Below are 18541 nucleotides of genomic sequence, written 5' to 3'. Positions count from 1 at the left end.
ATATTTTTACTGATAACATCAAAATAGTTTGTAATATACATATCATATTTGAGGTAGTGAGAAAGGTAGAACGTACATAAAATGTGGGTATAAATTATGAAGTTTTAAAATACTGAATGTCGGTTTCTCAGAATGTATTACATATAGAATCTATCTTGCTAGTAACAAACTAATTATTGGTAATAAAATTGCTAATTTGATAAACTGATATATGCTGTTAGAACTATTATTATATATATGTTTAATTTGATCATTTAAGTAAGTAATTCTCCATTCAATAGCAGGGTGCACAGGACTATGTTTTTTCAAATATTCCATTAATATATCTGCTGTAGTAATACCTAAAAATAAAAAAAAAAAAAAAAAAAAAAAAAAATACTTTATTATTATTATATTTATAAAAAACTTTATGAAATCGAAAAATAATAAAAAAATTTTATTTGACAAGACTTATATATAAATATACCAAGAGGTTGAGTTCGAAGATTCTTTAACATAGAATATCCATCGCCACCACTTTGCATAAAATCAGTCAGAAGTACATTATAACTTTGATTTTTTTCTAATTTGCTATATGTTGGAACATTGCAAAATGCACACAATACTTTTACCGAAACTATCCTTGAATTTTTTGGTTGAGATAAATCATAGATCACCTAAATATTTTAAATGTTTTTTATTATTAATACAAATATTATATTATGTATTTCTCCGACTTTTTAATAATTTTTTGTGTGAATATGGACATATGTATATTTTATTAAATTTACTTATTATTTAATTAACAAATACCTGAAGTCCAGAGATTTGTAGAAATGCCCCAACAAGATTAATACTATTATTCTTTTCCAGATTATAAACACTCCATTCTAATACAGATAATAACATTTCTCCAGTTAACGAAGCTTTTACAATGGTATTTTGGAAAGGTAGCACAGTAAGAATGTCTCCCATTGTAACTTTATCATCATTAGCTCTTGTGATAGAAGTTCTAATACTGCCACTATTATGAAGGGCTATCGCAGCGTCTGTCCAACTATTTTGATCTGCATATTCACCAGCATTATAATCAATCATGGCATCTGTAATCAAATTACCTAGATTGCATTCTTTTTGTCTACAAACTTTACTATCTCCTTCGAGAAGAACTCGAGTTTTTCCAACTATTGTTCCGCTAATATTATCAATATTTCTTCTCATATGTTCCAATTCGTGTAAAATATCCTCCGCCTATGAAGAAACAAAAATAAGAAGCTATTTATTAATTACAATTATAAAAAAATATAGAAAGCAAGAAAATATTACATGAAATTCATATACACACAACTAAAATTTATACAGAATATTCTTTCTCGTTAAATAAATTTATTAAGAGAAAGTTTTTCCTATTATAAGATTGTGGAAATTAACTTATAAATTGTCGTACATCTTATCTACGATATCACGTTTGGAATTTGATTCTTCCCTATATTCATATTAATATTTTTTGATTTTCGACTCAAATTCAGATAGATAAATAATTAATATACATCGATTTCGTAAATCTTCTCTATTATTAATTATTTTCATTGAATCCATGTTCAATTTATTGTGGCACATATACGTATATTACATTACATTGGATCGAACGTTTATTATCAAAATTTATCGATATTATCAAAGAATAAAAAGATAGGTAGGAAATATAAAAATATAAGTACATACGATAGGACACAATGGAAAAATATAATTGAATAGAATATAGTATAATCGCCAATTAATTTTTAAAACGTTCAAAGTTCGATCTTTCGATGCGCGATTCAACAAAAATAATTAAATCTAATTATTGCAACAATTTTTTTTCCTAATTTGTATAAATAATAATAATCATTCAATAGCCTTCGTTATCTAATTTATCGCCACTACGTCAAATAAATTTGTTCGCGCCCGCAATAATATTGATAATGATAGGTGAAAGTTTATTGAGCGCATATATACACGTGTCGAAAATCCTTTTTGGTAAAGAAGCTGATGTATTTTTTTAACGATAAGTAAACCGTATTACAAATACGAGAGCTGGGTCTTTCACAATTGGGTCACAGAGCACGATGTTATTCGCAACAGTGTGAAGTGTTAATTAGATGTTCTTCGCAATGCCACAATAAGTGTAATCGATAGGGCACGATAAATAAAACCAATAATATCCCGACACCCCCAAGTTGGAGGAAAATTCCTCGAATCGAGGTGGTGATCAGCGCACAAAAAGATAATCAAGATAATCAGAGGATCGATCAGCGTATATTTATTATAGATTTCCTCGAATCAGAATGATGTTGGTCGCCGTTGAGTCAGTCGTGTTTGGAGTATTTCGCTCTTGGAATCAAAAATATTACACAATTATACAAGTGTCGATTTAAACGGCATTTCTCAGACTCAACATCATCCTTTGTCTAGGCTTAATAACAGGTTAACGATCGATATCTTTTATATACGATAAAAGATTTCTTTTTATTCTCGGGAATAAACTATCATAAATCCCTGTGGAGGAATAAATGATGGTGGCAAGTAAGTTTAAAATTAAACGCTCACCTGTTCGATGCTGCTGTCCACAAGAATGGGATTCCCACTAATATTGGCCACTTCTCCCTTATCATTGAAAATTACCGTAAAATTGCCAAGATATTTAGTGTAAGCGAAAGCTTGAACCACATAGACTTTCCTCCCGCTTTTCTGTATTACTTCCGTTGGATAAAGCCCCTCCGGTATCTCCCTATCCGGTTGTTTTCCGTTGTAAAGGAAAGTGTTGGTGTGTCCACCGATCACTATATCGATATCTTCCACTTCTCGTGCGATCTTTTTATCCATTTTGAATCCGGAATGCCCAACGGCTATTAATATATTCACACCCTTGTGCTTCAATTCCTTTGCCTCTCTTCGTATGCTCTGCACCTCGTCTAGGAAGATGACGTTGTCCGTCCGAGAGATTATCCTCGTGTCGGGCGTCAGATAGCCGATTATCCCGATCTTCACTCCGTTCACGGTCAGTATCGTGCTATTCAGCAACTTGGTCGCGGCCAAGTTTGGTTGCTTGCTTAAATTTAGATTGGAAGTCACAATTGGGAACGTGGCGTTCTGGATGAACGGTATCAGACCATCCACACCATCGTCGAACTCGTGATTCCCTAAGCTCTGTAATCAACGTATCAACAGAAAGAGAATTAGGATATTATCAAAGGACGATGATTGTCGTAACTACGATTATTCCAAAAATCTAATTCATTTCCAGCAGTTAGTTCGCTTCAACTTCTCCTTCCGAATTAATTGTATCGTGTTAAGAAAACGAAACGAGGAGGATGCGATAGGATGATAAAAAAATGTATCAATTTTTTTATCGATCGAAGAAGAAAGGAATTGACGTACCGTGGCGTTTGGAGCCAAAAGATTCATGAACTTGGCCACTATCTCCCATTTGTACACGTTATACCAGATAGATCCTTGATACGTATCCCCAGCGTTCAAGAATAGGCAGGGAACATGCGATTTTCGCGCATGCCGGATCAATGTCGCTAGCCTGGCAAATCCTCCGTAACATTTCTTCTCCTTCGCCTCTTTCGCCGAGCAAACGCCCGACAATTTCGACGTCTGCTCGAATCTGCGTGAATGATGACTTTCGTCAATCGTGTCAATCGATGGAATGCAAGCAAAGAATGATGACGGAAGGGAATCTCGGTAACGGTGATACGATAACAGTGGATCCTCGCGATCTTTTTATCCCGCGAACAAAAATAATCGTTTTTTTTCTCTTTTATTGAATTCTCTTGTTACGTGTCTTTTCTTCGTAAACGACTTGAGAAACAAATTAAAAGATCGTGTTATACTTGACATTTCCATTATCGTACGTATGCCTGTCGATAAACAAATTAGCTTGGCATTGGACGTAACGTGTTGTTAAGAGACAAGACTTCTTTAAAAGAGAAAGGAAAATAAAAAAAAAAAAAAATACGCGTATATATATATATGTATGTATCTAGGACAGAATCTGTGTGCGTGTTGTATATAAAAAAAAAAAAAAAAAAAGAAAAGAAAAGAAAAGAAAAGAAAGGAATTAAAAAAAGAGGAGAACAATGCCTTACTTGGATTCACGACAAACATATATATGTAGATATTCGATCAGCGAGTATAGAAAATTAACGGTTAAAATCGGTCGACGGTTAATTATCATTTTAGACTTGTTTGCAATTACTGTGATCGCGTGTCATTGATATTTCAACTGATTAAATATTTGACCGAAACGATACACGTGTTGACGTATAAACAGGGGGACAATGTACGAATTATACGTACACGATGCATTTTCTCCAATTGATTAAATATTTTCTTAACAAATATTGCAAAATGAACAGTTACATTACAGATTAGGAGTGGATTTTTTTTTTTTTTCTTTTAATTGCACGTTCGTTAAGAATTTTTAATGGGATTTGTATAATAGAAATTTGATAAAAATCAAAAATAATAGAAAGATAAAGGTGGAACAATGGAGAAGTAGAGCGATAGAAACGAGAATCGAATATGCTTATGTTTGCGCATAATGCGAATGCCGACAAAACGAAATCTTTGCGAATATTTCCTCTTTTATCTTTCCATTGTTTGGATCGAACGATTGGATCGATTAATCGCGATAAAATTGCGCTCTCTTCATCTTTTTTTTTTTTTTTTACAAAAATTTTTAGAAAGATAACGACAGAAAGATTACCGCCATGACGAAAAAAAACGTTCAATTTGATGGAAATGTAAAAGAAATTATTCAGAACGTACAATTATTTCCTCCCCTTTTCGTTCGCCTTCTTTTCTTCCCAAGAAAAGAAGAGGAAGTATAGGAAAGGAGAGGATGTAAAAGAAAAAGAAAAAAATCTTTTACCTCGAATGCATGTCATTGGTGTGAATGATTCTGAGGGTGAGCCCGTCGTCACTTTTCTCGGAGACAGGATTGGCCAGGACTTCGTTGGAGAACGCCAAGAGGGTGGAGAACACTATCCAAATAATCATCATCATTTTTCCCCTTTTGTTGTTCACTTTTCGCCAATTATGCACTTTTGTCCAATTTCACGCTGGTTTATCTGGTTGTTTCAAAGATAACGAGACATGCGGCGTCGATATTGTGCGGCTATTAGAGGCAGAAAAGAGAGAGAAAAAAAAAAAAGTAAGTCAAAGTAAAGTCAAAGTAGTTTAACCTTCATCGATTCTGATCTTGTCCAATTTTTATCAACGGCAAATTATTGAAAAAAATTAAAACAATAAAAAATATTATTTATATTCTTTCTTGTTATCCGTTCTTTTTTTTTTTTTTTAGAACTTCGCTCTAAAAGACAAAGACGCGTTAATTTCGCGGATCGATAGATTTCAAGGAAGAATCAAAGTTTTTGCCTTTGAAATATTCCACTGAGCAAGGAGAAAAATAAAATTGTCGCTGCCACTCGCCGCTTTTTCCAGCTCGTTAATTTTTGTTATTATAAACCTAAACGATTCCTCGTCGTTAAAAAGAAGAAGGGAGCAGACTTCCGTCCCGTGTGTGATGAGAAAAATCTTTACGATCGTAACGAATCACCGTCTTCTCCAAATCCTATTTCCGTCGAATTTCATTCGACGGAAACAAGCATCATATTGGGAGGATATATCGTGGAACGATTGATTACCGGATCAATATCGTGAAAGCATCGTGGAACGAGATATCATATAAAAAAAAAGAAAGAAACAAAAGAAAAAACGATTTATATGGATCAAAGCGATGATTAAATTTCTGTTACGCGATATATACAAAATTATTACGAATATTTTACAGCAAATTTTCCGTAGAATTAATAATAATTCTTTCGTACTCGTTCCCCTCATATTAACGAATATTTAAACATAAGTTTCGTAAGATAAGTTGGCCGAATATCTCCAATGTCTTTTCTCGTAACATAAACCGTAAGTGTTACGTGTCGTATTGACGTAGCTAGTAATTAATCGCTTTATTATATACGTTTAAAGAAAATTTTTCCGTGAAATTTTTGCGAAAAATTTGCTCCTTTGTCGCGTACTTTTGCGACTTTGCCGAGGTTTTTTTCCTTCTTTTTTTTTTTACCGCTTGCGATTTCGAGTCAGCGAAAATTCTTCGTCGCATTCGTACACGCGCATACAGAGTATCAACGATATTAGTTGGCAGAAAAAGTACAAATCGTCATTTGATGGAAGAGGCATGAATTGGGAAGGGCGGTTCTTTTTTTTTTTTTTTTTTTTTACGTAACAAATTACAATCGCTTCGGGAAAAAAATATCATTCATAAAGGTTTATAAATTATTTAAATAAATGCAACGCGCGCGTGCTCTGAAACGGTAACACCTCGTATTACCTGATATCTTTGAACGCGAAAAAGAGGTCTATCTGTTTTACGTCATCTATTTCTTCATTGAATTTCATACTAGCTCGTTGGAAACTGGTTTCTGTTTCGAGTAAAAGCCTTGCCCGTTCAATAATTTCCCTTCATCAAAATATATTTTGGTGAAATGGATCGATTGAGCGTAACTAGTTGTGTTACACTCTCTCTCTCTCTCTCTCTCTCTCTCTCTCTCTCTCTCTCTCTCGAAAAAAAAAAAAGGAATAGTACGAATCGTTCGAGAGAATCGACGATTTCGTATTCTTAATGCTTACTGATGAGCTGAGTGTGCAACTGCAACTAACAACAATACATTGAAACCACATTGATAAGAATCTCAGGTACGATAAATTGAAGCGACATACCGTTAAAAATATTGACGATGGATTAGCGCGATAGATTATACCGGTAAGAGAAACGGCAAAAAGAATAATTGGATATCGAAATCGAATTATCGCAATCATACCTCTTTGAACACTCGAAATCGGCGAATTAATTAAGATATTCTTGTCCTTGAGTCTTGACGCACATAGATACCGTAATAAAAAAAAAAAAAAAAAACACGTGTTACGTGTTCCAACGTGATCCGAACGACATAAATAAAGCTGTTAAAAAACCCGGACTCTTGCTCTCGCTTAATTTTTCATTTTCCTCGATCGAATTTAATCTAAATTAAAATATATCCACCACCCGAACGTTCCTTCGTTCCCCAAAAAACTTCATTCCCCTCTCAAAAAAAAAAAAAAAAAAAAGACATCGCAACACAATCGTATACATAATCGAGTCGTTCGAATCGAACGTTCAAAAAGATCCTTGGAACGAAGGAGGAGCGGATCTGTCTGCAGGAGAAGCGCGCGAAACTCTCGTAACTCGAGAATCATTTCGGCTGTTTCGATTCGATTCGAGCGCGTACCGACACTTCTCCGCTCTAAAAATAATGCGCGGCGGCTAGGAAAAAAACGAAAGAAGGATGCCCCCGGTGCCAATCACTCACCGGTCGATCCTCGGCGATGCGTATTGTATCCGCCGATTGCACAACGCACGATCACACGGCCACGGCTAGCCTATAACGCTCTGCGACCACGTTTTCCGCCCGATTTTGCCGAGCGATCAACGTCGACTGAACGCGATCGTCGACCGAAAAGCTCGGGCCGCCTCCGTTTGTCCCCCAACAGTGCGGATTTCGGTGCGGACCGGTCGAGATCGTGAGCGGTGGTCGACTTTTATTACGGTGGAACGAGTGAGTGCACGTGGTTTCCCCCCTCGGGGAACACACGAGAGATTCGCTCGCATGCAGATCCGATCGCGAAACGGACGCGTTCGAGAGTTTTTCTCATCGTCCGCGCATTGATTCTCTTTTTTTCACCCACAGGTATTCAATATACATATATGTGTGTATAAAGATTTTTTGGCAAGCTGATTTGGATTTGCGCTTTCAAGTTCAATGGCAAGTTGAAGCTGTTCGATCGATCATACGCGATTCGAATTGTCTTTTTTATTATCCATTTTTAAGAGCTAAATATAACGGGAACGGCGATTGTGTCGAGGGTTACCTCGTGAACGTGACGCGATCGTCAACTATGTAACGTTTCACGGTATATGTACTGCACTTCGCAAATAAAAATAGAAAGCGAAATGAATCGATCGAAAGAGATTTCGAGACTATTTATTTTCGTTCCTTTGACGAGAAAAAAGAAAAAAAAGAAAAATAAAGGGGGGAGGGAAAAAGAGGGAAAAGAAGAAGAAAGAAGAAAAGACGCGATTATCTGATTAATTTCAATCAAAGTAATTATCGACGCGATCTTAAACGCGATCGGGATCGATCGTCTCGTTTCATTCGATACGCGACCCGAGGGAAAAAAGAAAAAAAATAATTACGCATTTAATTAATAATTAATCCTCGCTTTATCGGGAGAACGAATCGCGCCTCTTTCTTCGCCGTTCTGCTGATTAATCTTGAAAGAAAACTCGTAATTATTAACCTCGTTTTATCTCGTGCTCGTCTAAACAACGATCACGTTTTTATCTTACGTCGATAACGCGTACGTTATCAAATCATCGATCAAACTCGATAAACAAACCGCGAGAAAGAAACAGTTCGGGAGAGGAGGAGGAAAAAGTAACGATTGGAACGATTTGTCGAGACGAGATTTCACGCATCATCGTGAACACGTTTTCGTGTCGGATCGTTCTTTATCTCGATGCGAGCGCGCGAGTGGCTTCCACTCGTTCCGTTTCACATGGTTTCACGAGCACGATAAAGGGACGAGGCGAGGGATATCGTTTTTTACGTAACGTTTCACTCTAATGACACGATATAACGACATAAATGATGACACGTTATCGCGATACACAGTCCAAGGGGAATACAATGCGCTCATCTTCCGGCAAAGGAAGATGTTCCACGACGTTCGTCTTGCGTGGATCGTTACTCGATCACAGTCGCGGCTTTATTAAGCGACACACTAAGACTAAGAATATAGAATAATCTTGTCAATGCGCCAGGACGCCCTACCGTCGCCTAGCGACGTCTGTTGGCGGCCTGTATATCCTTTTCTCGCCTTACCACGCCGCTTGCCGTTTTTCGTTGACAAATTTCGATCTCTCTCTCTCTCTCTCTCTCTTTCTCTCTCTCTCTCTCTCTCTTTCTCTCTCGAGGGAGAGAATCGTGACGCGTCGATATTTTTTCAGGGAGAGGATCTTCGGGAGACGAAGATTCGAATGAATGAAAGAATAGAAAAATTACGCTTCGACAAGTGCGTAATAGGAACAACAACGATGACGATCGTAAAAAATTCTGATTATATTCTTATCATCGTTAATAAAACGGAATCGTAAAAAGAGTCGTGAATGCGTTACAATTATTTATTTATGTATTTCTACGAGCAACGCGTGAAAACACTTTTATTTTTCAATTTCTACTCCTCTCCCTCCCCCCCTCTTCTAAGTAATATGCATAATACGCGTGCTGCGCGTATAGACGCGCAACAATATCGATTTTAATTTCAACAGCGGGTGAAAACGCAATTTCACCGAGCACCGATTTTGCAATCGTTTTAGCGGGATGTTGCAAAGTTTGTTAACTCGTTAATTAGCCACGATTTCGTAATATACGCTGTTGCATCGAGAGAAAGAGAGAGAGAGAGAGAGAGAGAGAGAGATTCTCGGCCGATACAATTTATGGATGGCTGTTCTATCGCGTCAATTATTTTCTCTCTTGTGCCCCAAATTATACATCCATTTTTCCTTTTGTTTTTTTTATTTGCGAAGCGAATTCTGGGAATAATATTCGAACAACTTCTTCGAACGTTCTAACCTCACTTTCTATAGAGAAAGAGCAGGTACGAGGAATTTTAAACGAGTTTTTCAACCATTATCCATCAATTATACCGATTGCGCTCGAATGTTAATTTGCGAATCGATTAAATCGTAGCAAGCAATTAGAAATATTCACTTTATTTTCCTATTATATTGACTTCGATGGTAAAATATGTATATGAGATCGATGTATCGATGTATGAACGAGACGCGCGTTCACGAGGAATTTTAAACGAGTTTTTCAACCATTATCCATCGATTACAACCGATTGCGCTTTGGATATTAATTCGAGGAGTCATCCACTTCGTTCCCGCTTATTCCATCGAAATAATTAATTTTGTTTAATAATTGAACCAAATGATACATACAAAATTTCCAATCGATATGGGGATCAAGGATCGCACAAGGTCGCGCTTCACTGCTATTGAATCTCGATGCAAGAGATGTTACTCGTTCGAAGGACAACGAGAAACTGAGTCAGGTAAGAAGTATCCTAAGGCGAAGAACCTGAGGATCGTTAAATGCCTCCGAAAATTATTTTTGCCCGACCAACCCTCTCCCTCAATTTTGCACAGTTTTTCTACCGTAATCCATCTTCGACGGAGGCCGATTTCTAGGAAATCGTTCTCTCAGATCGACTCGGATCAAGGATAATAGCATAATTCGAATCTTTTTGCGGTACACATTTTCTTTTCTCAATTTCTTTGCCTAGCTATCCTCTCTCGCCGGATTCTTATTAATTCTTATCTGATTCTTATTACTCGTCCGTTCACAACGAACACGCGTGATTTTCGACGATTTGTTATCAAAAGATTTATCTCGATAAAAGTAACATACACGAGTTACATTATTCTTAGCACGAATAATATTTATTTTCGAGGTTAACCGAAATATTTAAAATCAGCATTGTATCGATCTTTCGGACTTCGATCGCCAAGAAGAATCAATCAAACGTCAAATTCCTCGGGAATGTTTCCTCGTTGCAACAAGGTTCCCACCAATTTCCCTTTATTTTTATCGCCTCCGTTACATAAGGAATTTCAATCTGATATAACACGTAACACGAACGTATTCTTAGCACGTTGGAGTAATATTTACTCCAAGTTTACAGGATTAAACGTGTCATATTGGCCGTGGAAAAAATTTAAGATCAAGAAAAATATCAAATTCTTCGAGAATGTTTGCCCTCGTTGCAACAAACTTCCCTCCCCAATTTCCCTTTATTTTTATCCGTTACATAAGGAATTTCAATCTGATCTAACGCGTAACACGAATATATATATATATATATATTCTCAGCACGAATAATATATTCAGTCCAAGTTTACAGAATGAAACGCGCCGTATTGGAAGAAAAATTTAAATATCGATCGGAAAAGAAGAATCGATATCAAACTCTTCGTGAATAATTCTTTTCCTCTTTTCGTCGCGAAACAAAGTTCGCCGCGAATCTTCCTTTCTTTTATCGCCTCCGTTACGTAAGAAATTTCAGCCTGATAATAAATTTATCCGATCGTGGAAGGGGAGAGGAAACGCGGGCGCTTCCTCTGGACGGACAGTCGACGACGAGCGGCCGCTCGCGACAGGTGGGTTACCCCCGTTAAATTTCCGATTGATCACCACGTTTCATGACCGCATTTCGCCATCATCACGCGCGCGATTAATTGTTTCCATCCCCGCAGAAATCGGATAATCCTCCTCGTCAATTATCCCACGTCCCCTTCCGTGACACTGTTTTTTCCGTTCCTCGTCTTCGTCACCTCCTCCTTCGCCTCCCCTCCTCTCTCTCTCTCTCTCTCTCGATTCAAGGATTACGACATCCGTGCAAAATTTATGCATTCTCGTTTCAAATATTTACACTCACGCTGTTGTTTAACGAACGTTCGCGATGACGTGTTCGATAAAACATTGGCATTTCTTCTTCTTCTTCTCCTTCTTCTTCTTTTTTTCTTTTTTCGACCCTCGACTTTTTTTTTTCTTTTTTCTTGCTCTTTATCAGAGTAACGCATTTTCACACACGCGCGGATACGAGTGTTTTTTTTTTTTTCCCCCCCGATATCATTAATCAAATTCGACAAATTAGTTCCGCGAGTGGTGATTGATAAATTTGTCGCGAAAAAGAGAGAGAGAGAGAGAGAGAGAGAGAGGGTACGATAACGATATCGCGATTGCTTTTTTCTTTTTTTCCTCTGTCTCTTTTTTTCTGTCTTCTTCTTCTGCTCAATCCGTCGGAGAAAAACGTTTTCGTTGTTTTCGAGAATGGGAAACGAAGAATCTCGAAGAGGAGCATGTTTGTTCGTTTTCTCTCATAATCTGGCCTATTGTGCCGGAAATAATTCATGATTAAACGTATAAACGAATGCTTTGACCTTTGTTTTCTTCCTTTTTCTTTTCTCTCTCTCTCTCTCTCTCTTTTTCGGGAACGTCGAGATCGTAGAAATTCGGCGAATTCGTAGAAATTCCTTTCATGCGCCGGGATCAACTCATACACGTTTCACTGTGCCTCTTTTATTCTCGAAGGAACAACGAAATTATTTTTCCTTATCTTTCCTGCGAATCGATTCTTAAATGGACTTCCTTTCGAGTCGCGATATTAAGACTTGCGATAATCCGTAAAAACGAATAAAAAATAATTTTCGAAACGTCTATCTCTTGTCGTAACAATCACGTCGAGCAAAAATTGTGAAAATTAAAGATCCACGAGTTTATGATTCTTCTGAAAGTTCAAGTAAATCGAACGCAAAATCTTTGATCCATGATTAAAAAGGAGATAACGTTATTATTATTTTTTTTTTTTCCCTCTTTTCGACAGATACGAGGAAGATCTCGAAGACGGTGATTCGCGAAGGAAAAGATTCGACACGAATTTCAGATGAATTCGATCCACGATGCCCGCATTCTTTCGCTCTTGCCCTTGTTCCTGGTCCTCTTGACGTGCCACGGATCCACCGGAAGAGGACCGGGACGAGAGGATTTGTTCGAGTTGTCGGTGATACATCTGAACGATTTCCACGCAAGGTGAGAAAGTGTTTCGATTCGATCGAATCGAAATGTTAAGTAAATGTTAAGTTAAATGCGGCCTCTATTAAATTGTTGCAATTTAATTTTGTTCTGCGCCCCATCTAAACTTGTCGGATCGTTGAACTTCTCTCGTTAAGAAAAAGTGATGGCCGGCGAGATATGAAGTAAGGGGGTCGATTCATCGTTAAATTAGTTGAGCAAATTGCAAGACGTATTGTTGGTCGATATGTGTATAGCATAGCGGATGGAAAGTTGAAAGTTGATGGAGGTTGTTAAGATCGTGAACAATGAAAAATGTAGGTCTTCGAGTATCTGGATCGCGAAAAATATTCTTCCATTTTGATTCGGTTCGGTTGATTAAAAATAATGTTACATAGGCACAAGATTGTTCGAAATATCGTACGGTTATTTTACAAAATTGAGTTGGGAAATATTCGCATTTATTTGAATAAATTCGAGAAATTCTACGTGTCAAAGATTTATTTTTTATGAATGTGATATCATCTTATGAATAATCTTATTAACCTCGCATGAATATTATGAAGAAATTATAATCGATTTCCGAATCGATTGAAAAGGAAGATCATATCATTTTACAAAATTTCTTCTAATTCTAATATAAATATTTCAATATTTTAAACAAAATTTTTCAAAAACTCTTCCTTCTAATAAAATGACAAAGAGTGATTTCGTTCAGCATTAATTTGTAATATTCGCGTGATTAATCGATTGATAAACCGATTCGTTAATTTTCGATCTATCATCTTATTATCGATCGATTCAAGCGATGAAAGTGAGAGAAATTATCTCTATTTCCTGTTATCTCTAAACACAATCGTCACGTTCGCGTGTTTTTTTTTTTTTTTTTTTTAATCAAATCCACGATCTTTCGCGAATAAATAATCCGAGAGATTCGAAAATGGAGGATCGAAAGAATTCGCGATTCGAGGAATTAATCGTAAAAAGAAAAAAGAAAAAAAGAAGAGCGAGAGAGAGGGTCTGTGACGATCGGTTACGTAAACAGAACAATCGAATCGGAAAGCGTGGCATGCGCCATTCGATTCCAAGGTCCTGCCAAGTGAAATCTCAGGGTCAGGGACACCATGATTCGGGTCAATCGTCTTCGTTTCTTTACCGTGTTCCTTTTTTCTTTTCTCCACGGTTGCTCAATTCTCTATTAACCGACGACAAAATTTCCATTCCCTGCACGCGCTATCTCGGACGCGTAACAATAACAATCGATCCGATCTTTTCGGAACGATAGATCGATTTTTCGTTTCGAAAAATTATTATTAATTTTTTTTCAGGTTCGAGCAAACCAATTCTCGATCCGGAACGTGTCAAGAGGGGGAGGAGAAGAGTTGCGTGGGTGGAATAGCGAGAATTTCCACGGCTGTGAATCGGTTGTTGAAGGAGAGGCCGAACGCGATTTTCCTTAATGCTGGGGACCATTATCAGGGTACTCTGTGGTACACCGTTCATCGTTGGAACGTGACGGCAACCTTCATGAACATGCTGCCCCACGACGCCATGGTAAAACGAAAATTACGATCAATATAATCAAATAAGGAGAGAAAAGAGAAGAGAAACAGAGTAGAGAATTCTTTCCGCTGCTCTATCAGCCAGTTGAGCTTTAATTGGGTCAACGAGTTAACAATCGATCGTTTCGTACGATCGTCCGGCTCGATCGCTTCGAACGAGATCCCATCCGAATTTCATTTCGATAAAGCGAGAATGAAGAGGAAGATTTGGATCGTGATCGCGTGAAAATTAAAACGCACGCGAGAGGATGGGATTTATCGTCGAAGCGATCGATGAAATCGGAGAGGAGAAGAACGAGATGATTTCGAAAATAGGTCGATTGCGGTAATTATGCGATAACGATAACTTTCGGGAAGATAATAACGAATGATAATTCGTATCTTCGTAATGTTGCCAAAGAAAGGCAACAAAGATTGATAATTTTCTTTTTTTTTTTAAATTATCTGTCCGCGGAGATATCGTTCGATCGTATTGGTTATAATTATATTCGTTTCTCCTTTTTCCAGACGATAGGGAACCACGAATTCGATAATAACGTGGAGGGTGTGGTTCCATTTTTGAAAATGGTCAAGGCACCCGTGGTGGTGACCAATATCGACGCGCACGAGGAACCAACGATGCAGGTTGATCGATTGATTTCCTTCTTTGAAAAGTTTTTATGACGAGCAGAATTGGACATTGATCCAAATTGGAAAAGTAACCAGTTAAAAAATAAAGTTACTTTAAACGATTAACTTACTTAAAAAGTGTACTTGGTTCGTAGCTCGATCGCTTTTCAACTATTCGATCGTTTGCTATCACAATTATTTCCGATTGTTATACACGCGCTTGGACGATAAGTTGAAGTAACTTTATTCGTTCGCAATTTCGATTATTTACAAATTTTGCCCGCCACTGACCACGAGTATCGCGTTCGATCCTCAGGGCCTGTACAAGAACAGCACGATCATCGAGAGAAATGGGACGAAGATCGGGGTGATCGGCGTTATTCTCTCAACCACAAACGTTCGTACACCTTAATTTGAGTATCTCTCTTGTTTCATCCTTGTTCCCTTCTTCAAATCTTCGTTCGCGTAATCTAAAAGTACGATACATTCGAACAATAATTCGATCCGCGCGAAGATACTTCTTTTTTTTACAATATCGCGTATAATAAAAGGAATATCGTGCGAAAAACAATATTTTTCGTGGCGAAATTACACGTAATTTCAATGGTCGATGAATCGGTGTTGAACGCGTTCGAAGAAGCGTTTGAGATTGATTGAATTGCGCAACGGCGATGCAAACGATTACGACGCGAAGATTTAACCGGAACAACGATTAACACGAACACGTTTCCATAATTGTTGAGACTTGGAAATTACCAACAACAACAGAAAATCGCCACTACCGGGAAATTAAAGTTCCTGGACGAGGTGGAAACGGTGAACGAGGAGGCGCGGAGATTGAAATCCCAAGGGGTCGATATTATCATCGTTCTAAGTCATTGCGGGTTGGACGTGGACAGAATAATGGCCGCCAAGTGTCCTTTAATCGACCTCGTTGTCGGCGGTCACTCCCACACCTTTCTTTACACGGGTATTCGTTTTTAAAAAACTATTTTTTAATAAGGGAGAGTTAACCCTTTCGCTATACGATTCGAGTTATTGCACATCGAGTATTTTTTCTCCGGAAAGCATTGATTTATTCTTTTTGTCGTCAATTTTTTTTCTCACCGATCAAAACAACGATCTTTCTCGAGCACATTTTTGTTGGAGAAGTCGCGAAAGGGTTAAGGAAGAGGATACGAGACGAGAGGGATCGCGTGAAAAGTGATCATCACCTTTTTTTTCAGGACCGCCCCCGTTCATCGATAAACCTGCGGACAAATATCCGGTTGAGGTGGTCCAGGAGGGGAGCAACAGAACGGTGTTGATCGTTCAAGCGGCGGCCTTCACAAAGTTGGTAATTTGTTCTCGCTTGTCCCAACTTCTTCTCTTCGCTTTTCTTCTCGTGAATCAGCCTTCTCTCTGTTCCTCTCTGTCCGCAGATACTTGGGAAACTTGACGGTGTGGTTCGACGGGGAAGGCGAGGTGGTCGATTGGGACGGAAATCCGATTCTCCTCGACAAGTCGATCGAGCAAGGTAGGAAAAAGTGAAAAAAAAAAAAATCCATCTTCCATGTTTAAATCGGAATTTTAATTTTCGACCAAAATATCTCTCCAGATCCCGAGATGGTGAAGGCTTTGCAACCGTGGAAGGTGGCCGTGGACGAGCAAGCGAACGTGAAGATTGCCAAATCGAGGGTGTATCTGGACAACGAATGTTGGAAGAAGGAGTGCAACTTTGGAAATTTGATCACGGACGCTATGGTAGACTCCGTACGTGTCCATTGTCGTTTCGATCGACAACCGATTCATTTATCCATCTCCTAATAAATTTCGTCGCTGGTTTGATCGTAGTACGTGGATAAAGCGGAGAATAAAACCGTTTGGACTTATGCCGCGGTCGGCGTTATGAATACAGGAGGGATACGCATTCCCATCGACTCGGCAGGCAGAGATATTACGTATTCCGATCTGTTGATGGCTCAACCTTTCGAGAACACGTGGGACATTCTCGAGTTGAACGGCAGCTGCATCTTGCAGGTATTTGCAAAATTGTGTCAAAAATTCAAAAAAAGGGAAAAAATTGGGACGAATTTATTTGAAGAAATCGCTTTTTCCACAAAGATGCGGTCGATTTTCTTCTTGTCCAATTTATCTTGTTTCTTGCACGTTTCTCTATATACCGGCGTGTAACAGGTGTTGCCATGCGTTAGGCTCTCTTTTCTTCGCGAACGGCCGAATACTCAACCGATGAATAATATTTGAACGTTTTTTCGTCTTATTTCAGATCTTAAACATGAAAGAAAAGCTGGCATGGTCGGGGTTAAAAGTGATTTACACCGGTAGTAGCAAGATCGTGAAAGAGGTTAAAATAAGGTACTTGTCAACGAGGTACTCGAATTCGAATATCGATCGTTCATATCAATCGTGTCGTTCGATTCGTTTCATTTTTCTAGATGCCGAGCTTGCGAGGTGCCGAAATTCGAGGACTTGAAGCAGGACGAATGGTACAGAGTCGTGGTGCCAACGTTTCTCGTCGGAGCAGGAGACGGATTCGTTCCCTTCAAAAGCTGCGGCAAGAATCACGAGGTCGGATACTTGGACTGGGAACAATTGGCCAAATACATGAAGAAGCTCAGCCCGATACTAGTCGGGGAGGATCGTCGGGCGATCTTTTTAAACGAAAATGATCTCGACGAAGAATGATTTATTGAGAATATTTTTATAATTATATCGCGCTTGATTTTTATAGAACAACGAGTGAGATTGATCGAGATTTATTTGAAATAAATGTACCGTGCGTTTCGTAATTTTGTGCGTTCGATTGTTCCGTTTCATCCTCGACAAATTTTGCTGGTTCTCGGTTCTCAAAAAAAGTTTGAAGCGATACGCGGTATCTTTGTGAAAGCAGGAAACGTTTGGCCGCTTATCTCGCGGTATCTGGACATCGCGGCAGGTGAAGCATTTAAATAATATATCGAACAGGTGAAATAACAGCTGTTCGTCCGCCCCTCCACCGGGACGCGTGAACAACTTTGTAGATGCCGCGAGAACTCTCCTTCTCTCTTTCTCTCTCTCTTCATCGAAATTCGCCATCCACCTTTCAATTTCCTCCAGTCCCTTCCACCCTTCGTCCAATTCTTTCCGATTAATCTCCTCGAGCTAGGATTCCAAAGCACCGGAATTAAAGATTCCTTCTTGAACCTTTTAAACCATTACCACGTTATATTATTATTACATCGTTAACTTTTAAGTTCAGGTTCAATTTCACGAAATTCACTTTCCTTTCGATCGGTCTTTTCTTTAAACTATATATAGTTTAGAAATCCGAATACAGGTTAAATTTTTCGATTCCTTCCGAAAATTCCTCGTGCAAAATGGAGAACGTTCACCCGCCGAGGAACGGATCCTCGAACGGATTTGACCCGGATTTGCTCGTCATTCACAGCCGAATCCAAGGAATCCGAGGTTTGTCCGATCGACGATCCGTGGTCAAACGGCGGTGGTGCTGTCTCGACATCGGTTCTGCGGGAAACCTTCTGGAAGGGAGGAAGGGAAGAGGGGAGGAGAGCGTTCGCGAAGGAAGGAGGAGGAGAAGAGGCCGAGAATCGGATAGATATGCGGCAGGTGGGGGGAAAGGGAGAAGGGGGACGGTGGGCGAGAGGGAGGGAGCGGAGC

At 38.6% G+C, this 18541-nt stretch overlaps 2 protein-coding genes across 8 annotated transcripts; one reads left to right on the top strand and one right to left on the bottom strand.

The window, feature by feature from the left end:
* Positions 1-117: 117 nt before the first annotated feature.
* On the bottom strand, positions 118-10170 carry LOC100864605 (protein 5NUC). 5 transcript variants are annotated; one of them, XM_086908862.1, is made up of 7 exons: positions 10082-10170; positions 4898-5143; positions 3400-3631; positions 2569-3168; positions 793-1230; positions 467-656; positions 118-341 (listed from the first exon to the last, which is right to left on the bottom strand). In XM_086908862.1, exons 2-7 carry the CDS (start codon positions 5029-5031, stop codon positions 151-153), a joined length of 1785 nt encoding a protein of 594 aa, XP_086764988.1. In that variant the 5' UTR covers positions 5032-5143; positions 10082-10170; the 3' UTR covers positions 118-150. The 5 variants fall into 5 exon arrangements, with proteins under 5 accessions (XP_086764988.1, XP_086764989.1, XP_003694795.1 ...); XM_086908863.1 differs by lacking the exon at positions 10082-10170 and adding an exon at positions 8377-8844; XM_003694747.4 differs by lacking the exon at positions 10082-10170 and adding an exon at positions 7389-7585.
* On the top strand, positions 7628-17673 carry LOC100866572 (apyrase). Of its 3 annotated transcripts, none has more exons than XM_086908866.1 (12): positions 7628-7766; positions 12526-12731; positions 14042-14267; positions 14783-14899; positions 15201-15281; positions 15653-15854; positions 16111-16216; positions 16306-16400; positions 16482-16636; positions 16718-16903; positions 17151-17239; positions 17320-17673. In XM_086908866.1, the coding sequence occupies exons 2-12, from the start codon at positions 12586-12588 to the stop codon at positions 17567-17569; spliced, it is 1653 nt and encodes a 550-aa protein (XP_086764992.1). In that variant the 5' UTR covers positions 7628-7766; positions 12526-12585; the 3' UTR covers positions 17570-17673. The 3 variants fall into 3 exon arrangements, with proteins under 3 accessions (XP_086764992.1, XP_086764991.1, XP_086764993.1); XM_086908865.1 differs by lacking the exon at positions 7628-7766 and adding an exon at positions 11047-11299; XM_086908867.1 differs by lacking the exon at positions 7628-7766 and adding an exon at positions 12264-12441.
* The last annotated feature ends 868 nt before the right edge of the window (positions 17674-18541 follow it).

Source organism: Apis florea, unplaced genomic scaffold (genome assembly GCF_048593485.1).
Source record: "Apis florea isolate Af1SG1 unplaced genomic scaffold, ASM4859348v1 contig_3081_pilon, whole genome shotgun sequence".
NCBI classification, from domain to species: Eukaryota; Metazoa; Arthropoda; class Insecta; order Hymenoptera; family Apidae; genus Apis; species Apis florea.
Note: the sequence above shows the minus strand (reverse complement) of the source record. Positions and strands in the feature narration are given on the sequence as shown.